The 25,400-nt window shown below is 38.2% G+C and overlaps 1 protein-coding gene across 1 annotated transcript; it reads right to left on the reverse strand.

The window, feature by feature from the left end:
- Window positions 1-1,285: 1,285 nt before the first annotated feature.
- znf639.L (zinc finger protein 639 L homeolog) lies at window positions 1,286-10,086 on the reverse strand. The gene is given in 5 exon segments (NM_001092753.1): window positions 1,286-2,680; window positions 4,106-4,213; window positions 6,808-6,903; window positions 7,929-7,996; window positions 9,958-10,086. Coding segments are annotated over 3 exon segments (1,290 nt in total). The 5' UTR covers window positions 6,893-6,903; window positions 7,929-7,996; window positions 9,958-10,086; the 3' UTR covers window positions 1,286-1,583.
- Between the last annotated feature and the right edge of the window lie 15,314 nt (window positions 10,087-25,400).

Genomic DNA, 25,400 nt, shown 5'->3' on the forward strand with positions numbered 1-25,400 from the left:
CTCATTAAAAAAACGTTTGCGGGCTGTTGCATCTCATTAAATAGTAGCAGGGCTGCTGTAAAGCATGCACATTCCAAAAGAAGAGCAATCTTTTAGATACAGACATTGTGCAGGAGAGCTTGCCATATTCGCTGCTGTATAAGTCTGTACATTATGGTAACAGGTTCAGCAGGCAGAGGGGCTGTTCTTAATTCAGCATTGTTCTGCAAAGAAATGTATTGGAATCTGGCACTGAAGAGGCAGTGGGAAGTAAAACATAAAAGTAAAAGGAGTGAGGCTCAAACAAGCAGAATACTACGAGAGGTGCAAGAAGTGCGAATGGCATAACAAAAAACTGGGATGAACCAGGGGGAGAGATACAGAGAAATGTTGAATTTGGGGGGTATGTTTAAACAATTAAAATTCAAACAGGAGCCAGTATTTTAATATTCACTAGCACAAAAACCTGACAAAGTGCAAAAATCGATGGTTGTGCATTATCTTGGCTACATCTGCGTGGCCCCAAAGCATTTCATGACAGGCACAACATTTCCCCAAGCAGCTGCAACTATAAAGTTTGTTGAATGATCAATTTTGATTCTGCAGCAACAACTGAAATGATACATCTCCAGCCACTACTGAACTGGCAGGTAAAAGGAAACCATTTCCTTTCATTGCAGCCACTTTGGACTGTTCTCTTTAACCCCTTGTTCTTTAGCAGTCCCCAAACACTCCATACGGCACACTCCTGCAAAATCACTCAATCGTTTAAAACTAACTTGATGTAGAGAGTGCTATTCTAAGACAATTTGCAAATTATCTTCATTTAATTATGTTTTTTTTTTTTATTTAGCGTTTTGTTCAGCAGCCCTCAAAGTTTGGAATTTCAGCACATGGTTGGTAAATTTCAAATTAATCTAGCAGTGGTGTGAGTAAGACTGGAGAGGGCCTGCATAGAAACAGAAGTAAAAAAAAAATGTAGCCATGAAATGGCAGTTTTTTGGCTTTCGGGGTCAGTGACCCCCATTTGAAAGCTGTAAAGAAGAGAATGGCAAATAATTCAAAAACTATAAAAATTAAGACCTGTTAAAAGGTTGCAAAAGATTGCTCATTTGATAAAATACTGAAATTTGAATCAAAAATCTGTTACAACGTAAAAAAAAATAGCCATGGATTATTCTTTAAAACCTGTTTATCAGATCTTGCAATCATACACAATATCAACAAATTATTTGTTTGCAAATCTCATTCACTGATGATACAAAGAAGAGCAGTATTATCACAGAAATCCATAAAAACAATCACAAAATGTTCATTTTTTTTTTTTTATTTTCTTACCTTACTTAAACGTACAGCTATTTAAACAGCTAAAGAGACAGGAGTGTTTACAACTGGATACTGTTTATCATTAAACTTCTCGGGGAAGTCAGATGAATGAACACAATGACATTCAATTTGTTGAACTACAATACACAATGTACACCGGCTTGCATACCAGTGAAAGTTTTCAAGATTTAAATATAGGTACAACACATCATTAGAGGACTCCAGATACCATTTACTTTGGGACAGCTGGTCCATCAAAGGAACATATTCTCAGACAATTAAGCTTTTTCATGTGACTGTAGATGGATATTAAGTTTTTCTTCTGATCCAAACCTCAGTAGGCATTTTCTGCATTTATGGGGCATATCTGTCGAATGCCTGAAATCTAAGTGAGTTTTCAGATCTTCAAGTTGACCCGTGGAATATTCACAATACTGGCACAAATAGACACCTTCAGAAGAATGCAAATTTAAATGCTGACTGTATTCTAACATGCCAGAAAAGCCTTTCCCACAATCATCACAAACATGTGGATAAAATCGCGTGTGTTCAATCGCTACATGCCTATTCACATTAGTGTGGAGCCGACTGCTGAAACCACACACTTGGCAAACAAAAAAGTTTTTGGATTTATCAAAGCTAATTTTGTTTAAAAGGCTGAACTGCCCGTGTTCTCCATTGTTATAGGCGTCGCTCAGTTCTATTAGCCGGCACGTGTGTTCATTCACAACATGGCTGTGCAGATCTTCTGGATCATTGGTCTCATGCTCACAGAACTGACACAAGTACTGTTCGTCACAGCTATGCTCTTGAAAGTGAAGGTATAGTTCACTACTTGTGCAAAATGGCAAGTCACACTGCTCGCACCAGTATAGGAAGTCATTAAAGTGAGCATCTGCCACGTGCTGATTAAGGCTTTCAAAGGAACTGGTCTTGTATTCGCAGTGTTTACAGACTAGCTGATCCTCCTCGTGTATCTTCCCGTGTTCCAGTAGTAATTCATCACTTGGGAAGGTTTGTTTGCAAACCTTGCAGATGTGAGACTCGGCACACTTGTGTTTCAGAATCATGTGCTGCTTTAGATCGGAGAAGTACTTGCTATTATAATCACACTGCTCACATCGAAATAGGCCGCTACTGTTGGCCCTTAGTAAGGGCCACTTTTGTTGAGCGGTCAGATTCGAAGACAGACTGTTTTCAGGACTTTCACTGATCTGAAGTGGGATGTCTTTGATTTCCTCTTCAATGGCAGGCGATGGAATACTTTCTGCCTCTTCTGTGAGAACCTCTACTATGACATCTTCATGAACAGGCTGAGGAATTATCGTTGGGGAATCACAAACATCTGTGTTGTCTCCATTAGCACCAGGTTCCTCTGTAATGCAAACAGAATAAGATAAAAGAACATGCCGTACAAAAACCAGTCATGTAAGCAAACATACATGCTGCTTCAAAATAAACCATATTTGTCTTTCACAGTTACAAAAGCATTCCAGTCATATTTGCCATTTTCAAAATTTTAACTTAAAAATGCAGTTACTGTTCTGGGGACCTGTATTATGCTAAGTCACTTGTAATGCAAAGTCAGGTAGCAGAGGCTCGAGATTACAAGCAAGACTTTACAGTCTTTTGTGCTCTCTACAAACAAACTAGACTGCAATGTTATTTCTCACCTTGTTCAGGGCTTACAGAAATGACTAAACTACAACCTTCCTAATTTATTAAAAGGGGCCCACCCCTTCTAACTCTTTCCAGCTTTCAATTGCAGGTCACTGGCCCCTATTTAAAAAAGAACAAATGCCCTGTTATTGTACAAATGTATTGTTATTGCTACTTTGTATTACTCAATTAATCTTTCTATTCAAAACCTCTCATTCATTTTCTAGGCTCTTATTCAAATCAATGCATTGTTGCTAGGTCAATGCATGGTTGCTAGGGTAATTTGGACCTGAGCATCCAGATTGCTTAAACTGCAGACTGCTGAATAAAAAGCTAATTAATTGAAAGCAACACAAATAATAAAAAATGAAAGCCAATTGCAAATGGTCTCAGAATATCACTCTATACACAATACTAAAAGATAATTTAAAAGTGAACAACTCCTTTAAGCAACTTATTATCATGATTGTACCCATTTAAGATGGGAGGGCATATCTCATTCTGTTTGCTAGCCAAACTAAAAAAAAAAATATATCCTCTGGGAACAGGTTCTAGACTATATCCAGAATACAAATCCCTGCCTAAAATATTTACACCCAAGGTATGCCTATTTGGCATTGTGGATGATATTGTCTTGACTCTGCAGCACATATCCTTTTCTAAACCCTATTGTTTTATGCTAGGAAATGTATCCTTCAATGGATGGCACATTCTCCCCTGACTAACTGGCTCAACCTACTTCGAGCCCTTCTCCCACTGATACAAATCACCAACACTGCAAGGGGGTGACATATGATAAGGTATGGGGAGAAGGGGTTGAGGCTATAGACGAACACTATATGGACACCCCTATGAGATCATACCCCTTCCTTCACTGTGAACCCCAGGTTCCTCCCTTTTCCCTTGTAGGTGATGGAAATGCCACTCCGAGTAGGTAGCCACAGACTGATCAACACAGATGTATTGGTTGTATCTCAGACATAATAAAACACGTTTGCAGAACCACTTTGTATTGTTTTATTATGGTTTTTATGTTACAAATGCTTAAATAAAAACCCTTAAAAAAAAAAAAAAAAAAAAAAAAAGTCTTCTTATCAATCAGCAGAAATAAACAGCTGAGACTAATAATACCAGAATATACCTTCAATTTCTTGAGGTTTAGGATCCACTTGTACAATTGAACAGACACTGTAACAGTGATCAAAGAATATTCCATTGTTTTCTGTAGTTTTCACCGGCCCAGCAACATCTGTAAACAAAAGGTTAAAACAATTCAATTCAGATTCACCAATTATCGTGCATGTGCATATTTACACTATACAACATTTATGTCTAGTGCAAATATTCAATATCTTAGATAAGCTTACCGCTGTGGATACCTCTCCAATGAAATATGTCTACACACAAGGTAAGACAACACTTACATAATCAAATTGCATATAATGTTAATGATATTGAACACAAGTACAAAAATCTAATTTGATAATTTAGAAAGGTGCCCTATGCGAGGTACTCATTGTTCCCAGGTTTGCAGAAATCTGCTGTGTTACCATAAAACAGCAATGTTTTATGACATGTATGACTGGTGACTCAGTATGGTGCAGATACAGGGGTTAGAAGGGCATGTAGTATTTGTTTATCAGATAGAGTAGTGGGAAGGAAGTAGGGCTCTCAGAGAGTTTACTGTAGTAACTAAGGAACTGCAATAATATTTTGTGGGGATAGCAGAGAACTAGCTTTGGTTTTACATTTGTAGGGGGTGGCATTAACAAGGCCCTTTCCTTGAAATTTTTTTGGCAACAACTTTTTAAACTTTAGTTTGATTTTATTGTAATATTATTGCATTATAGTACAGACTGCATTTTGTTTGCTACTTGTTTTTAGCAAAGCTTTGCAGTTTGGAGTATGAAGTCACTAACCCATCTTGGATTATTAAGACTGTGTACTTTTTTTTGGGTATTTGTACTGTTTGGAGGTCTTATGACAATATGCATTTAGGGTGCTTATTTGCAGCAGCCAGTGTGCAGCCATGAAAATTCATATGTATTATAACACATGGTCCAGTAATGAAAATACAAATTATGCATACACATTCAGAAAACGGATATAAAAAGCATTGCAGCCCGACGGGCAGGAAGACAGTTATCCACTTTTGGATTTGTCAGAAAATCTTCTTTTCAAAAATATATGGTTTCCTAGGGTAAACCTACAGTTGGCAGATTTTTTTCAGTCATGAAATCAAAAGTATGCTGATATCTTGGGAGGTGCTTTGGAAATGTAGTAGTGTAATGCTGGGAGTTTCATCTATATATAAGTCGCACAGTCTCCATTAAATCATACATATTTAATACTGGCATATTAGAGAGACACTGGACTTCACAAATCAGTTGTATTTTTGCATGTAAAATATTTTTTTTTAACTATTTAGAAGTCTATAAATTGTTACAGAAGTCAAATTAAACAAATATTCCAGCAGATTTTGAAAGCTTGTCCTGGAAGAAAAACCCTAATGTGAAAGCGCACAAAATTGCCTCGCAATATCTCTACAACCCATTAACAAACTGTGCACTTTCCAGGAGCTCCAGGCCAAATATGATTTAAGCAATTCATTGCAATAGCAACATCTCCAAATCAAACACTTTGCTCTTGAAACAATAGGACCCCAGATACCTACAGAACACACACCACTGGATACAATTATGGCAAACTGAGGGAGCAGGAAAGGATTTATATCGGACATCTATGGATATTCTGAAACTTCTTTCATCAAATACAATTATATGCAAACGTGGGAAAAAATCCTTGGAGTAGATACACCTCACCAAATGGACATCATTATGGGAAAATCTTAAAAAGGCCTCAATGCGTGTCACGCAAAACAAAATAAATTAAAAAATTATTATGCAATGGTATAGGACACCCGCCAAGCTACATTCAATATACCCAGCAGTATCACCAGAGTGCTTGAGTGCATTTTTTGGACCTGCCCTCTCCTAGAATACTACTGGAAAGAAATATTATATTTGTTAGAACCCCTATTGGGATTCAACCTACAGCTAGACCCACAAACATTCCTGCTACGATTGCCATTTCCCAAACTCAAAAAAACAGGTACAGAAATTAACCACTCTCATTTTGACTGAATCTAAACGAGTAATAGCTTGTAACTGAAAAAGGCACAGCCCCGAACGGGCACCAAACTAAAGTCAGCAATGCAAGATATTCAATGGAATATTTAGCAGCACTACACCGCTGCTAACTACCAAATTTTTATGAAAGTGTGGTCTCCATTGAACTCTATGTACCCCTTGACAGCATAGTGAAATGTCACAAAATGATATCTCCCCAAAAAACCCCGGGCTCAGATGGTTAAAACGGTTCCCTTTCTCTTTTTTTTCCTCCTTTCTCCTCTTGCTGTTTTTTGCTTCCATCTTTCTTTATTCTTTAACTTCCTTTAACCATATGACTCACATAAACACAATGTGTACAATGTGAATGAATATATGCTATGACATGAAAATGAAAATTCAAACCAAAATAGTTAAAAAAAATAAAATTGCTTCACAATAAGCATAACTGTAGAGATCCCAGCAATTAAAGGGTCAAATACCAGAGAGAACCGGTAATAATATACATCTGCGGGGGAGGCCAGGACAGGGTCATTACAGCATAGGATATTAAGCACAAGAGATGATCCAAAGGAATATGCACTACATATTTAAATATGCATAATTTAAAATATTCAGTGCTCCCTCAGAATGTTGATGCAGATAGAGCTCACAAACTAAAAAATACAGTGGCCAGTTGAAAGATACAAAAACTTTTAAACTATAAAAAATTTACCAGGAGAAGGAACAGTGGTACCCTGACCAGAATATCGCGATGGGAAAGAAGTCTTCCTTTTTCTTTTCTTTGGATGTTCATTCATGTCGAGGCAAGCTACGCACAGAAGAAAGAAACACTTACTCAGAAGGCATTAAGCAGCAAAAAATATTACATGCATCATAATGAGCAGCCTACTCATATGAATGTATTTTTACAGTTACCGAGAACAGATTGAAATAACTTTAGAAAACAATTTATTTAACCAATGTAACAGAAAATGAAGCAGCTGCTTGTCATGTGATAGAGCAGGACTGAAAATGCATACCTAAACCACTTTTTGGCATGATTTGCAGTTCAGTGGTATGCAGGGGCGTAACTACATGGGAAGCCGACCATGCAGCTGCAGGGGGGGGGGGGCTAGGAGGCATATTTCAACAAACATTGGTAAAACAGGACAACCCTGCATATGTTTTGGGTCCTAAAATCAATTGGCTGTAAGGCCCAGTAACATCTAGTTAGCAAGAGAGTATGCAACAGAACAACCTCACCCTGCACTCGCCCCATTGTTGTTCAACTACAGCATTCATGGACTGAAAGACTGCATAACACAGGGGAATGCAAAGGAGAATGTGTTTTTATATGAGACCTAACTGCCACAAGCTTGCAGCTGAAAAGGATATGTTTAGGGGGATCTCTTATCAGAAAATCAACACTTATAGTATTTGTGTTCATTTCTACCTCCTTTACACCACTATGTAGCCATAAAAAATAAGTGCAAGTTGTTGTCTGCTATGTGCTAGCACTACAAATGCATGGCCATGTGAAATGCTGCCTTGTACTTTGAAGTACATACATTTTTCCATTATCAGTATCCCTTTAGGGAGAGATAATGGTAGTGGCACTCACAAAGCAGACACCTAAATTAAACAAAGTTCCCAAGAAAAACAACCCTTGCATAAGGCACATTCAGAAGAGGGTGAAGAGGCACTTGTTGACCTCTGAATAAATATTTGAGGTGCCTGTTGCCCCAAGATTCATTAACACAGGACTCTAGAACATGTTCCAGATTACAATATTACCTGCATTCTGATCATTGCATTACAGCTACACAAATACACTGTATTTAATACAGTACTTACAGCAGATTCCCTATTCATTCAAACCACGCAGGTACAGGAGAGTTGATGCCTGGGGGTGACCAATACGTCTGCAGGAAAAAGAAAACAAAATGAAAACAAAACTGTAAAAGAAACACAACTTATCTTTGGAGTAGTGGTTTAATGTAAAAAAACAGCCCCCAAATATATTCTAATGTCATCAAAGCTGAGCCTACTTACAATGTACAATGTTTATTAAACAAATCCTGGGGCTGCATAATTCAGTTTTGAGCAAAATATTTTCTATTAAAGATCAGAATGAACTTAGAAATGAAAGCAATTTAGTCAGTGTATTGTGCTCTTCTGGCTAGTGAAGGGGGGGGGGTATTAGCTGAACAGCTATGTGGCCATGCACAAATGTAACCAAACTATACAATATCCTATGCTCAGCTGGTTACCCTCATACAGGTCACTTTGAGAGAGTGGCAGCGAGGAGATGCTTGGAGTAAAAGAGTAGAATGAAAATACAACCATAAACTGCAGATAATGAGGAGCGCAATCTTCTGTTATCAAGGTGTTTTGAGATGCCAGGTAGGCATTTTATGTGCAGTACCAAGGTGCTGTATCAGTGAAATATTGTTTTATTCACAGGTTGGGACTTATTTTCACAGAATGGATTGGATACGCTATAACTTTATGTTAAATGATGCAGGACATTTACTTTGAGACCTTTTGGTGTATTATGTTGTATGCCACAATTTGGGAGTCAAATCTACTGTCTTTCTGCATTACTGCACAATCACATTGGGGAATTTTTGGATGCACTAAATGCTGTATAACAAGAACTTTCACCTGGGTGGGACTCAAGTAGGATGTGCTTAAAAGGTCAAATTGATTCCTTTTTTTGTTACACTTGATAAAGGGCGTGTGAGGCTCAAAACATGTTGTGTGTTTTGTAGTCTGGAATAAATTACTTTGTAGCAGAAAATCTACTTCTGGATTGCGCTCTTGTTATGTGCAATTTATGGTTACATTAACAGACCAGCGGTGAGGTGGAAGAGGATAGAAGCATCACAGCATTTCAAATTTGGGCAGTGCGCTGAAGTATCTGGTTTTAGCAGATAAAGTATGTTAGAAGCAAAAAGAAAGGTTTAGGTCTAGAAAAGACATGTAAGATGCAGAATTGAGGACATTGTGGGGCAAATTTACTTAAGGTCGAATATCGAGGGTTAATTTACCCTTGATATTCGACTGTCGAAGTTAAATCCTTCGACTTTGAATATTGTTAAAACCTTCGATTCAAAGCCTATGGGGACCTTCCTCATAGGCTAACGTTGAATTCAGTAGCTTTTAGGTGGCGAACTAGTGGGTCAAAGTTTTTTCTTAAAGAGACAGTACTTTGACTATCGAATGGTTGAATAGTCGAATGATTTTTAGTTTGAATTGAAGTCAAAGTAGCCCATTTGATGGTCTAAGTAGCCAAAAAAACCATTCAAAATTCTAAGTTTTTTCTCTCTAGTCCTTCACTCGAGCTAAGTAAATGGGCCCCTATGTGAAGAGCACCCAGTATTATACAGGAGGCTAGCAGAAAGCTACATGGCCTGTGTAAAAACACTCAGCCTTTGCTTGTATATGCACATGGAACGCCTTGTTCATTTATAATATCCTTATATTTTACTGTAGGGGGTATTTTATTCCCTATATACACGTCAGGATGTACTGCAGCCAGTCCAATAACAACAAATACATATATACAATAAATGGAGGATCTATTAATCTTAGACAGTCCTATAGAAGGTGTATTGTGTGGCTATAAGGACAACAGGAGAAGGTGTAGTATTGACTGCACTGTGGGCCAGTCAGGACTATACACACACGTCACGTGATTGCGTCACGCACCAAAGCGTCTCACGAGTAAAATAATGACTAAACCTCACGGATACTCCGTGAATGAACGACAAATAGGGCTAAATAAGAAACCGGAGCCCCTGCAAGTTGAATTGCCTGACTAGAATCAGCACAAGGTGCCGCAGACAATCCCCTCATTCAAGGCTTCCAACTCGAGTCTCACCTAAAGTGCAACGGAACGAAGCAACGATCAAATGGGTCGGAATAACCCAAGACTCGTTCTCCTCTCGCTGACTGCCGGGAAAAAAACCAACATGGAGATCACGCCTCCCCAAGGCCCCACACCAACGACTGGCGACATGGAAAGGAAATGGCAGCGGTAGCGAGGGACGAAGTAGCGTCACAACGCCCCCTGCTGGGCTCCAGTAGCAAATACAGCTGTAATTACATGGACTGACATGTCTGCATGCGCCATCAGCACCGGCGTGTTTACTCACAACTGCTCACCGGGGCGGGTCCTACAAACCCACTGAATGTTCCTTTGTCAACAAAGGAACAACTGGTGTTTGAAAATTATATTTGCCCTGCTAGAGATGCTACTGAAACTGTAACTTTCTGGTTTTTGAGGGATACATTAGGGATAATGTTCTTTCTACTAGACATCTTATTGGCTAGTCACAGGACTCACAGGGGCTCATTTATACACCCAGGGCAAATGTGCAACTGGCCAGGGACCCATAGCAACCAATCAGTGATTTGCTTTTCTCAGCCACCTGCAGGTTGAACAATGAAAGCAAACCTTTGATTGGTTGCTATGGGTTACTGCCCAGGTGCAAATTTGCCCAGGGTTTATAAATGAGCCCCACAGACAGTGTCCCTCACCAACTTGAAGTGCAATTTTTAGGGATGTACCGAATTCAAGGTTCGGTTAGGGATTAAACCAGGATTCTGCATGATTTTTCAGAAGGGTTTAGATTTTAGTGCTTGGTCGAATCTTGTAACTTTTTGTCACAAAACAAGGAAGTGAACATTTTTTTAACTGCGTATGCAAATTAGGATTTGGTTTGGGATTTCGTGGATTCAGAGCATCTCTACTTTTAAAGGAGAATTCAACCCTAAAGTTAAAAAACTCCTACCCCTTACCCTACATAGACCCTCCTCCCCCCAGCCTAAGTGTTACCCGAGCAAATGCCCCATACGTTTTACTTACCCCTCAGTGCAGATTCTGTCCAGCAGAGTTCATGGGCGCTATCTTCAGCTGCTTCAGTAATCTTTGGAATGAGACGGCACTATATTCATTTTCTAATGTTTTCTGGGGTTGTTAAACTTGAAGTTAGAACCATATTTATTGTGGAAGCACCAAAGCTATATTTTCAAGATTTGGCCAAACCCTGAATCTTTCAGGATAGATCAAACCCCTAATTTGCATTTGCAAATTTCTGATTCCCTTAATCAAATGACCAAGTCTTGTGGTTAGATTCAGTTTCACTTGTACCTAAAAAAGGCTCCGATTCGGTCTAATCCCGAACTAAACCCAGGATTCGGTGCATCCGTGTTTATTATACTACTATGTGTTCTGGGTGCAGTTAACACAAAGCTGGTACTGCATTTATTTTGTCTGTGTATTTTGTGGAATTAAACATAACACTTGTGCTGTTTATACAAATGGCCTGTAGATGTCACTGTGCTCAATACATACTGTGCATGCTTCCTGGTAGCTTAAAAGTGAAAGTTACTGTTGTGTAATGCCTGTATGACTCTGCTAATAAAGCACTGTTATACTCTACTCATCCTCGGCTACCAAAAACATAACAAATGGTGACAAGGATGGCTCTTCTACCTCTGCAGCAGCCTGCACCTTTTCTCCCAAATCCTGGTGAGCCTACCATACCTTTTACTGCTTGGATTCGTATGTTTGAAAATTACATTATTGCTGCTGACCAAGGGGAGATTTCTCTGCTAATAAAGCACTGTTATACTCTACTCATCCTCAGCTACCCAAAACATAACAACACTGGCACTGCATTTATTCTGCTGTAGGTTTTGGAGGCATTAAACAAAAAGTTGGCACTGTGATAATAATGCTGTGTTCTGGGACATGATTGACCATGAAGTTGGCACACTTTATTGTGTGTGTGTGTGTACATCTATATACCAGGCACATGAGATTTGTTATAGACAAATAATATCACAGTACTAGCTTCAATAATTAAAGGTGAAGGAAAGTCTTTTACCACTGGAGGTGCTAAATGTTAGGCACCCCCAAGTAAATGTATTTACTTACCTGAAACCCCAGGCCAGTGCTCCAATCAGCAGAAAACTGCACCAGCCAGGGTTATTCCAGCGAGCACCACAGAGGGATTCTCTTCCGGCTTCTTCTTTCTTCAAATTTCCTGGGGCAGACGTGCAGTAGAATGAAAAAGCTGACATTTTAGTTAAAGTTCCACTTTTCACTCTAATGCGCATTCGCAGCCGCGATGAAGAAAGAAGAAGCTGGAAGAGAATCTCTCTGTTGTGCTCGCTGGAATAACCCCTGGGCCTGTGCAGTTTTCTGCTCATAGGAGCACTGGCCTGGGGTTTCAGGCAAGTAAATACATTCACTTGGGGGGCCTAACATTTGGCACCCCCAGGTGGTAAACGACTTTCCTTCTCCTTTAAAACACAGAAAAAGCCAAGACTAGCACATGTATGTAAAGCAAAGATTAGTACACTATGTTCTACATGTAACCTCCAGAAAGATGCTTCCATTTTGGACCATTTTTGAGAAGTCTAAAGCTGGCCATAGACATGCCGATATATCCTTTTGTTCGATGAACGATCGAGCAACCTACCACTAACAATTTAGATTAAAGAAGTAAAAAGAAGCAATCAAAGAATGTTCTGGCCCTTACTTCAGTTCACAGACAGTAATCATACGAAAGTTACATCTGACAAATAGTAGTGATAGTCACCCATTGATATGCAGAGATATTATCATTAGCTGACAGAAATCTGACCTGTCCGATCAACTAAACGACCAATTGCCATGGCTTGAAAAATGTCAGGACGATCCACACATGCTCCAAAAATCGTACGAAATTAAGATTCGTACGACTTAATCTTTGTGTCCATGTCCAGCTTTAGGTATGAATTTAGGAAATTCTTATTGAGAGAACCAGTGTCAGGAAAGCCCAGCAGAACAGGTCAATGCTGACACTGGCAGGCAGAGTTTTATTAAAACCAATAAAATGCCCTTTTTAATGTGATAAACTTTGAATTCTCCTTTTGCTTATTTCCCTTAACAAATGAAACTGCCTTCTTCTGCGAAGGCTGTTCTTTTTGCTCCTTATGGTGTTTTGCTTCCTGCTGAATTCCCAAGAGCTCTTGAAGGTTGAACATGTGCCATCTGTGCACTGAAGCACCAGGGAGTCCTTTCTAACAATACGCTCATATCCTGCTTTTCTACAATTTAACTGTGAATCACATACTATCTGTTATTGCATGGAACCCTGCCCAGTGCTACAACTTTCCCTTGTTTGTTATAGTTTATACAGGAGCAGTGACCAGCTCCGTGTTGTATCTCCCACCCTTCCCAGCTATAGTCAGGTGATCCCACTGGTGTCTAATAAAAGGGCAGCCAAGTATGGGGGTTTACTTTGAAAGCAGCAAGTAAGTTGCAGGTAAAACCTACTCCCTTTGTAAAATGTATAATGAAGCAATAGAATTCTTAATGAATCAGATAAAATTGAGCATAGGACTGGCCAGATATGGGATGACTTTGACGTAGTTGGCCATCTTAAATATATTGCAATATATGGACAAACAATCCCTGTTTTGTTTAAAGGGTAAGGCATTTTTCAGTAGCAGTATGCACAAAATGTCTCTGTCTTAAATATATTGATAATGGGTTGAGTGCAGAGGACTCTTGTATTTGACCAGTGCTACAAATATAGATCTTTTTTAGTCAATGTGATATATTTATTTGTATGTAAATGTTTATAAACAATATAATATTTTTTTGTTGCAAATTGTGTATCATATATTTTGTATACATTCATTTTTCTAAAGTCCTCCCACGTTTCATAGTAGCGGGTCTATCCAAACCATGATACCCATAGAAATGTAAGCTTAAGTGTGCTTAACACTTAATAGCAGGCATGGGAAGGTTGCTGTAAAAGAAAGAGTTAATTGTATATGCTTACCTGAGGTAGAAAATTGCAGTCAGCGAAGTCCCTGGCTTGATTGAAGGTCCCGGGCGACAGCTGGGTAGAAAAGAAAGGCGATTGGTGGTTAGCAATCACGTGACCTAAAAGAAGGGGTATAAAAGCCGGTTCGCGGCTAGCTTACCTGTCAGTCGGCGAAGATCGGTGAAGGAGGAGCATCGTCAACATGCTGTCCAGATTTGCACCCACCCGCCCACCTGGTTGTGTAATATATTGAGTATATGTTGTTAATAAAGCTTATAATAAGGAAAAAAAAAACACTATTGTCGCAGCTGGATGAAAAATGTAATTTTGTTATATAAGTAGTTTCCTGACCGGAAGAATCAAAAGGCGGAACTATTTGGGATTGGCTACCCAATGAAGGAATTGGGCTGGCTAGTTTATGTATTTTGAGAGTACATGGTATGTTTAAAAATCTATTAATAAATTCTGCTGCGGCCATTCTCCAATTAAAGTATGTTGTCATGTGTATTATTTGATATGTGTTATTTTCTGTATTATAGCATACCGTTCCCATGTATTTTCCTGCTGAATAGGACTATATGGGATTATATGTGTAGACAAATCGCTAGTGCCTGCACTGTGTGTAAGTCATCTAACGGGCTGTACAATAGCCCCACAGGTATAACATTACACCTGCTGTGTCATGTGGTTCCAAGGCTTTGCACATTCTGCTTCTACTGATCTTACAATGTATGACTGCTGAGAAAATTTATCTCCAGGCTGCCTGCCTTGTCCTCACTTAAAAAGTGCTCAGACTCCTAATGACACTATATTATATGTGGGGGGGTTTTTCTAAACACAGTTTTGTGATTACTTCTCCATAGGCAAAATATTACTCCTCTTGATTTGAAAGAATACATCAAAACTGCAAAGAATAAACAATTTTATGTTGTATCACAGAAAATATTTATTGAAGCCTATAAGGGAAAACTTGAGCATACAATTATGTGCCTTGAGCACGAAATGCATAAGGATGTGCTGTATCCAACGTGTTTTAAATATCAGTCTAGTGTATATTTCATTTTCTTCAGTGGATTGTGGGATCAGTGAGTGACTGCTGTTATTTCTTGGTATGAAATCTGGAGACAAACAAGCATACGTTGAACTTTTTTTCCAGGAAATTAAAATTAGGGCATAATATGCAACTTTTTTGTATTAACACATCATCATTCCTGAGCAGGAAAGTCATCAGGGGAGTTTGCTGTGAACATGCTTCCTCTTCTTTGCACCCTGATACATCACATGAATAAGGAATGCAGCTCTTCAATTTGGATATGATTGGGCATAAGCATGCCTCTGCACTACATTTTATTCTTTTATTTACTGTCTTGAAATGAAGGTGTCTGCATCACACACAAATGGTAATTTTAACTGCACATACTGAGACACTTACTGAAATTATTTGTCCAAAATGATGATTGTTAGTAAAGAATTACTAAATTAATAATGTTATATAGATATACTTTATTTAGCTCACTCAAATGTATAATAGGCAAACATTTTGGTCTCTTTCTCAAAACCTTTATTAAGACGTTGATAACAGAAATGACAAGGGAGCCAAAATGTGTGCCTTAAGTGTGTGGGAGAAAACTGTTAAAGATTGGAATTTTACAAGTTCTAAGCTATAATTATTCTCCATATCTGTAGGAAACGGCTGTGCAAGGTATAGGATCCGTTATCCGGAAATCCATTATCCAGAAAGCTCTGAATTACGGAAAGGCCATCTCCCATAGATTCCATTTTATCTTTTTGTTTAAAAATTATTTTTTTTCTCTCTGTAATAATAAAACAGTAGCTTGTACTTGATCCCAACTAAGATATAATTAATCCTTATTGGAAGAAAAAATCAGCCTGTTGGGATTATTTTTTAAATGATTTACTAGCAGTATGACAGATAGCAGTTAGGCAGGTCATATATAGAGTTAAAAGGTTGAACTTGATGGACGTGTGTCATTTTTTCAACCAAACTTACTATGTTACTAAGATCCAAATTATGGAAAGATCCATTATTCAGAAAACCCCAGGTCTCGAACATTCTTTTTCCTTACCTGTATATTTGTTTTGTACTCTGATGACAATATAATACATTTTTCGTGTCTTTTTTTTTTAGAGTCCAGAAGACTCCACTTACAGCCATAATTATGCAATTTTATGTTAACAACACCATGTGATCTACCATCAGGGCCGTCATCAGAAATAGAAAATCTTAGCGTGGTAAATGGCGGAGCTCACCCGTACGCCGTTGCCCCAGTGGTCGCTACTCTTGTGAGATCCCGGTCTCTTCCTTACCGGCTTCTACAACATATCAACAAACTCGCTTCTGAGCGCTGATCCAGAACCAATGCCTCCCCTGTTTTGGATCAGTGCTCAGAAGCGAAGTTGTTGATACACCATCAGAAATCACAGGGCCCCGTAGAACCAAATTTTCTGGCCCCCCTGGCCCCAGTCCACCCCTACCACGTTAAAAAGCCCACAAAGACAGCGCTAAAAACGGTAACCCCCCCCACACACAAGTTATCAAAAGCCATTGGTGTTCAGGACCCCAATATAAGTTAAAGTTAAAAAAAAAACATTGGCAGCCTGGGTCCCACATAAACATTGGTGGTCAGGGCCCCCACACAAGTACTCTAGTCTTTTCGCGACTTTGGCTCCATTTGGGTCTTCGGCACTTCAGGTCTTTTCACGGATTCAGCTCTGTTTGCGGCTTCGGGTCTTCGGCACTTTGGCTCTTCAGGACTTCAGTGGTTCGGCACTGTCAAGGGGGCCCGACTAATTCAAAAAGGGCAGCACAGCCGGGCCCCCCTTTAGGTCCGGTATGTGTGCCCCCTGATGGCAGCCCTGTCAAACATAAACACATTAAGCATACCTCCCAACACTTTGGAAATACAAAGAGAGACAAAAAAGAAGCTGCGCTAGGCAATTTTTGACCACGCCCATTTTGTGGCCACACCCCCTAATTGCCATGTTCATGTTACAAAATTTGGCAGGTAATGAAAGTTTGAACATATTTCTGTGGTTTTTTTTTTTAGTTATTACAGTTTTGCTAATGAAGGTGAATTGCCCTTTAAGCTGTGAGTCTAACTTCTCCCAAGAGACCGATTATCTTATATTGTTACAATTACTTATTTGCTTATCTCAAAATTGTTACAAATGTATCTGCAGCTGTGGCTGTTCGGGGCTCTGCCAAAAGTCAATTAAGTTAGAAACTTTGTTTCTTTTTCTGGCTGTTCAGTGCAGAGAAAAACGGGACTTTCCAGTAAAACGAGGGACGGCGGGTTGAGATGTCAAAAGAGGGACTGTCCCTCTAAAAACAGACAGTTGGGAGGTATGCATTAAGCAAGATTATGCTGAGCTAATATAGCATTCATATTACATATTGGTAGTTACAGGGCTTCCTAATGAAGGCAAACAAAGCAAGTAAACCAAGAGACAGACAGTAACTTGCTTACAAAAAAAATTACTGAAAAGTAGGATAAGGCACAGTGGGGCTCATTTATTGAGGAAGGAGTGTATGCAATGGCAAGGAACTGCACACTTAGACACCTTAATAATGAGCCCTGCTGTGCATCATTCTACTTTCTTAGAAAACCCAACAGGGATTTTGCTCTTGCTGACAGCCATCGGTAATTAGCCGTCTGCTTTTTAATTGTATCTGTTTCCATTTGTATTGGATTGTTTCTATTTCCCAGAAAGCACAATGACATATGAGATGTGAAACCACTACAATAAATCAGAAGGACTTTAAAAACAACCAAGGGGTTTAGTCACCAAAATTATATGAATTTTTCTTTATATATACAGTATATGAAATGATATAACAACTGTAATATACAGGGGGAGATTTATCAAAGGTTACGCTTGTTTCTTCTGCAAGATAGTTTTCAGGTTTATTCAAGAAACGTGAGAAAGTGGAGGCAATTAGTTTGGGGGATCAATAAATATTTTCAGTCCATTTAGCAAAGGATTTCAAAAATGTTATCATTGGTTTATGCGAGGTCTAAGATGGAAAAAACGATCGGCAAAATTGTATTAGTGGACCTAGGAAAAAGTAAAAAAAAACTTTGTGACCTGCATATTATAAATTCCTACTATAGACAACAACCGTATATAGAAAACATTGTCAATAATAATAGTGGTGACAGTGCGAGGAAGGTGGAATAATGTTCTCTAAGCTGTATAAACTATGTCATGGGCTATAGTTGGTGCTTAGTAGTGGTTTTACAATAGGGGTAGCAGACTCCCACTTGAAATCATTTTATCTGGGTGCACAAGGCAAGTCAATGCTTAGTGATGACATTTGCCACATAACTCATTGAAACAAGCGTTGTTTCTTTCTGTGAATGAACTGCTTGTGTTTTATAACAGTTGTTACATTATTACTAGATCACTTGAGTGGTGTGCAGGCAGTATCTGTTTATATTGTGTTCCCACTGGCTTTTATATACAGAATTATATATACAGAAGGTTGTAAGTAAGTGAGGATGGAGCTGAGTGAGCTGACGAATAGCCAAGGGGCCAATTTATTAAAATTCAGATGTCCTTGTATCGTGTTTTTTAAAAAAAAAAATCTCAAAAATTTGAGATTGATGAAGTGTAAAAACCATGAAAAACTGTAATACAAAACTTCACAAAGTAAAAACAGTCAAGGTCTACGGTTGTAGAAGTCAATGCGATGATCCTATTGGACCATTTTTTTGGACATTCAGACTTTTAGTGGTTTTAGTGGATTTTGTTTTTCTTGTAATTGTCCAAAAACTCAATTTTTTTTTCAGATTGTTCAGCACTTTTTTCATTTGTACTTTTTATATTTGGATCTTTCATGGCATTCGTGGTTTTACAGAAATAGAGTATAATCGTGGTTTTAAAAAGCTGTAATATCACAAAAATTTCCACCTTTAAAGGGGAAATCTGGCTTCAAACCAAAAGTTGATAAAGAGGCCCACATAACCCAGAAACCCCTAATATATCCATCACAGTTACCTGTTTCTTCAAAAAGTATGAATAAATGCCATTTTCTATGCTGAAATTTAACAGATCTTCTCTTTATGCATCATTTGAAATACTGGCAGGGTAGGAGGGACTAAACACTGATGTTACAAATTGTAACAACTTCACCTCCGCATCTTACAGACAGCATGCAGGAACTACATAACCACAATGCACTGTGATGTTTTGTTCCTTATTGAAATCATGTGTGCAGGGAATTGTGGGGTTTGGAGGATGCAGGCTAAGGACAGCTGGCTGTTGATACAAAGTAACAGTAGTCAGCCAGCTCAGCAAAGTAGTCAGACAGATCAGAAGGAGAGCAGGAGGCTAGGCTTAGGGAACTGTTCCAAACTATTAAAAATCATGAAAAAGTCTGCATATTTTTTAATTCATGTGTATTGCAAAGTTGCTTGAAATTCTGTTTAAAAAAAAAAGCTTAGGTTATGTTTTTTTTTTAATAAATAGGCCTCCATAAGACAGAATTGTGGAAGCATTGTTTGTGGAAAACCCTGTGAATGAAACACAGACACAGCTCAGCTTGAAAATGCCCATGGTGCTGTTGCTTTGATACCACAATATATCCCAGGTATGGGATCTGTTATACGGAAACCCATTATGCTGAAATCTCTGAATTACGGTAAGGTTGTCTTCCATGGAATCCATTTTATCCAAATCCATATTTTTTAAAATGATATCCTTTTATTAATAATAATAATAATAATAATAATAATAATAATAATAATAATAAAACAGTACCTTGTACTTGATCCACACTAAGATATAATTAATCCTTATTGGAAGCAAAACCAGTCTATTGGACTAATTTTTACATTTTTTTCTAGTAGACTTAAGGTATGAAGATCCAAATTATGGAAAGATCCGTTATCCAGAAAAAAACAGGTCCTGAGTATTCTGGATAACAGGTCTCATACCTGTATTTGTTATGGTCCCTGCAATGCAATCTTATTTCCAATGCTTTAAAACATCCCAAGATATATTAGCATCACTGGTTATTTAATATTAACACTCAATAATAAAAGATACATTCATTGTATAATGTCTATGAGAAAACTGGCATGGCAGACTCTGCTGAACCGCTAACAGCATAACTTGTCCTGCAGGCAGTAAAGAGGTTAATTGTTATTTAAAAGCAATGAATTAACAACAGTGTTGATTAATTGCTAATGAGAGGTCTTTGGCATTTCACAAAATTTCCATGCAATTTTTTTTTTATACAAACACATTTCTAGTTTTGCTGCTGCTTTCTCACGGTTTTCAGTGGCCTCTTAGAAGAGAAAACCCAGATGCCACCTTTTAAAATATGCATGAGCCACCGAGTAGCTACAGCTTCCTTACTCTTCAACACAAAAAGATTATGTACAATTTTAGCCCATTCAGCCAGCGACAACAAAATATTCATTAATTATTCACCGGCAGTTGGGCTGATGTGGAAAAAAAACACCGGCAAGTTATCATGTTCTAGGATACAAAAGCCTCAGCTTTAAATTCTTTCAGTAGATATTAAGCAAAGATCAATGAAGGGTGCAAGAAAGATGACGAGCAAAAAGCAGGAGCCCAACGAGAAGGAGCCGGAAAGAACGTTATTTCTATTGTCGGGTAAAGTATATTATTTAAGTTTGCTTATTTAGTGCTGGCAGCAAGGGTTAAACTTTAGAAGCAGCTGATGAGGACAGATCAGAGAGGATTACAGTCTGATTTGACACCCAGTTAGGGATAACCTGTCCAACTGAAAAGAGGAAGATCATCCTCTTCTATGGATAATGAGGACTAAACTTTCACTTTGTTCATTAACAAGCATTTGCAACCTGTTGGCAACCAGATATTGGTGAACTACAACTCTCACAATCCCACTGGGAGTTGGAGAGTGGTGGGTTGATCACCCTCTGTTCCAGGAGTTCCTGTGATACCTAAATCATACAAAGATGAAACCTTTTACAATTCTTTAAGGCAATTTATTGGAAAAAACAAACACATTTTTTTTGCTTATCACCACATTGAATGGGATTCACATGCTAGATAATGTGATTATGCACTGGTGTTATAAACGGAATTCAAATTATTTTCAGCTTCATATCTGAAGGGCAAAATACAGGCATGGCTCTGCCATGTTTACTTATTACATTAACAGGACAAATAAGATTGATTTTAAAGCACAAGCAATATCTAAAAAAAAAATCTTATTGGTTATTTCTGTACAGGTATGGGACCTGTTATCCAGAATTCTCTGGACCTGGGTTTTTCCAGATAAGGGGTCTTTCCATAATTTGGATCTCCATACCTGCTAAAATATTATTTAACCTGCTAAAATAATGTAAACATTAATTAAACCCAATAGGATTGTTTTGCCTCCAATAATGATGTAATATGTTAGTTGGGATCTAGTACAAGGTACTATCTTATTATTACAGAGAAAAAGGAAAAAAATATTTGATTAAAATGGAGTCTATGTGAGGTGGCTTTCTCGGAATTTGGAGCTTTCTGGATAACTGGTTTTCAGATAATGGATCTGATGCCTATACTCTATGGGGCACATTTACTAAGCTCGAGTGAAGGATTAGAATAAAAAAATACTTCGAATTTTTTTTTTTGGCTACTTCGACTTCGAAGCGAACGATTCGAAATAAAAATCCTTCTACTATTCGACTATTCGAAAGTACTGTCTCTTTAAAAAAAATTCAACCACCTACTTCGCCACCTGAAACCTACCGAGCACCAATGTTAGCCTATGGGGAAGGTCCCCATAGGCTTTCCTAGCAATTTCTGATCGAAGGAAAATCGTTCGATCGATGGATTAAAATCCTTCAAATCGTTCGATTCGAAGGATTTAATCGTTCGATCGAACGATTTTTCCTTCAATCGTTCGATCGATCGAATTGCGGTAAATCCTTCGACTTCGATATTCGAAGTCGAAGGATTTAACTTCGATGGTCGAATATCGAGGGTTAATTAACCCTCGATATTCGACCCATAGTAAATGTGCCCCTTGGCAAATGTGACTACTGTAAAGTGGAATGTCTGTTTTATATTACAGTTTGTTTGCTATGTATCTGTTGTTTAATAAAGTCATTTTACTGTGTTCAGTGGATCTTTACTGGCAGAGAAATAACCTGTGCAGCCTCCCATTAACTTCATTGGAAGCTGCCTGGCAGTGCTGGTTCAACACGTTTTCACCCAGAAAAAGCATATTGGAGGCAGTGCTGGGAGGGTCCAGGGAGAACTGGTAGAAAAACCACTGTTGACTTGTGTATGGGCACAGATTGATGCACCTACCTTGTGATCCGATCATTGAACAATCTTACCTACCAATTTGTGAATGTGGCCTTCAAAATGAAATGACGGTATTTTAAATAATAAAATCATGTTTTCTAAAAATCATGCAGAATTACAGAACAGACCAGACTGCGTAAGAATAATATGTAGTGTTATATAGGGGTTTTTCATTGCCTGGTGTTGCTTGGCCTTACCGTTTTCAAGATAAATTGGCAAACGTTTGGTAATTGAACAATGATATAACTATATAAGTTACATAGTTGAATAATTATTCCAGAAAGTCCAATCAGTTCTCAGAATCAGTTGGATTAACTTTTGTTATTTGAGCATTTTAAAGAGTATAGTTTCAAAGGACTGATAGCACCAAAAAATGAAAGGGTTGTGTATGTATGTAAATATAATGTACTCTCTGTGTAGCCATAAGAACAGGCGTTCAAGCTGAAATTGGGCTATAGGGCACATGTTTACATAGCAGATGAGAGAACAGAATCATTTAAGTTCTCACACAGAAAGCTAAACATAACAAATGTCATTCATGGTTCTTTCACAGAACTGCACAGTATAATAGGGCGTTTGTTTGCCACTAAATAGTTTATTTGTAGGTGCGGGGTTAACAATAACAGACAACATTTAAGAAAGAAGATCTTTTCACTTTATTGCATTACTGGTGCTTTAAAGGTGGGCAGTATAGTTTACACTAAAAAAATGTGTCGGAGAGATAAAAGGTGATCCACTTACGGGTAAATGAATGCCATGAATTCTGGAAATGAATCTGTTACAAAACAGATGACCCCATTATTCATGAGATATTTTTGTTTTAATCCAGGGTAACTCTAAAAATGTCATTATTTTAAACCTCCTTTAGAACTGACACAGCCCAAGGAAGTAGCAAGAATTCTGCTGTGAAAACATGTGTAAAAAGCTGTGCTTAAAGGGATCCTGTCATCAGAAAAAATGTTTTTTTTAAAACGCATCAGTTAATAGTGCTACTCCAGCAGAATTCTGCACTGAAATCCATTTATCAAAAGAGCAAACAGATTTATTTATATTCAATTTTGAAATCTGACATGGGGCTAGACATTTTGTCAATTTCCCAGTTGCCCCTGGTCATGTGACTTGTGCCTGCACTTTAGGAGAGAAATGCTTTCTGGCATGCTGCTGTTTTTCCTTCTCAATGTAACTAAAGGAGTCTCGGTGGGACATGGGTTTTTACTCTTGAGTGTTGTTCTTAGATCTACCAGGCAGTTGTTATCTTGTGTTAGGGAGCTGCTATCTGGTTACCTTCCCATTGTTCTTTTGTTTGGCTGCTGGGGGTGGAAAGGGAGGGGTGATATCACTCCAACTTGCAGTACAGCAGTAAAGAGTGATTTAAGTTTATCAGAGCACAAGTCACATGACTTGGGGCAGCTGGGAAATTGACAATATGTCTAGCCCCATGTCAGATTTCAAAATTGAATATCAAAAAATCTGTTTGCTCTTTTGAGAAATGGATTTCAGTGAAGAATTCTGCTGGAGCAACACTTTTAACTGATTCATTTTGGAAAAAAATTTTTTTCCCATGACAGTATCCCTTTAAATCAGTACTTCATGCTGGGTTTGACATGGTGTATTTTACCTGTATTTCCATTCATCTTCACAGTCACCAAAATTCATTGCACTACTTTTTACCTTGGTGTGATTTTGTACAAAATATCATGGCATTAAAGTAGTTATTTTTGGTATATTCTAACTCCCACTTTGTTACACTCTTTTGTAAATATGCCTGGAACTGTTATGAGCAAAACATTTCATGCAAACTGATTTCTTATAAATAAGGAGAAGAAATAGTCACATACAGTGCCTTGCAGAAGTATTCAGACTTTTGACCAATTCTGAATAATCAACCTGAAATGTTTTTCTCTGTGACATTTTTATATCCAGAACATACAATTGTTCAAGAAACTGTAATATGCTGTTTTCATAAGTATTTGATCCCTGCACTTATGATATTTTTGTATAGTCACCTTTAGCAGCAACAACTTTAAGTCTTTTGGGGTATGTATGTGTCAGCTTTACACTCTGCTTTGGACTAAATTTGTGCTATTTCATCGATGACTGGTTTGCTCCAGGTTAGTCAGGTTAGTCAGGTGATGTTTGTGTATAGCAGTTTATAAATAGTGCCAAGCAATGTGAATGCACTTTGCAGCTACATGCTGTTAACAGAGCCTGTAACCTTTCCTCTTTGCGACTTTATAGTTCTAGCTGGGGTGGTGCAATTGCATAGTCAAGATAAAACCCCCTGCCCTGAGCAAAGGCACGTGCGGGAGAATCATACTAAGCCTTGCGCATGGCCACATTTTACGGAGTTTTTCTCAGATTAAAGGAAAACTAAAGCTTAAGAAAGTAGTAGGCTAGAAATGTTGTACATTATGTTTTTGGCTTCTGTACCAGCCCAAGGCAACCACAGCCGTTTAGCAGGGAAGATCTGTGTCTCCAAAGATGCCCCAGTAGCTCCCTATATTCTTTTCTGCTGTTTCACTGCACATACTTTGTGCTGCTTTCATTCACTGAGCTTAGGGACAGACTCACAATATACAGTACACAGTATATAAATGTCACAATAGGCTGATTAGTAATTAATACTGATAATTACTACACGGCAGCACAGAAACCAGTGCAACTAGCATCAGAATTTAATAATCAGCCCTGTAGCTTATATTACAGGCCAACCTCATTTTCTGCTTGATAATTTGTGACAACCCCTAAGCTTAGCTTCTCAACAGCTGCTCAGAGCCCACTGAGCATGTGAGTGTCGCAGACACTTTCCAAGATGGTGACCCCCTGTGACAAGATTGAAGTCCTGGATCATTGCTGCTATTGAGAAGCTGAAACGTTAGGCGGATGCAATAAATTCAGTATATAAAATATGCCATTTTTAGCTTTATTAATATAGCGTTAATTGAAAAGGAACTGGAAAAAAAACCACACTGGTGCCCAGCAGTAAAGTCACACGGTAAGAACGTCAGGAATCCTGTGGCTTTGTGATCTTTTCCAAGTGAGCTGTAACAAAGATGGTGCATTCCAGATCAAGAAATCTGAAACAAAAACCTATGAATTCATATTCCAATTGCTGAAATGAATTATTTATAAAAAACAATTTGGCGGTTCAGAAATACAGAATATGCACATGTTTTTTTGTTGAGCC

Source organism: Xenopus laevis, chromosome 5L (assembly GCF_017654675.1).
Source record: "Xenopus laevis strain J_2021 chromosome 5L, Xenopus_laevis_v10.1, whole genome shotgun sequence".
NCBI classification, from domain to species: Eukaryota; Metazoa; Chordata; class Amphibia; order Anura; family Pipidae; genus Xenopus; species Xenopus laevis.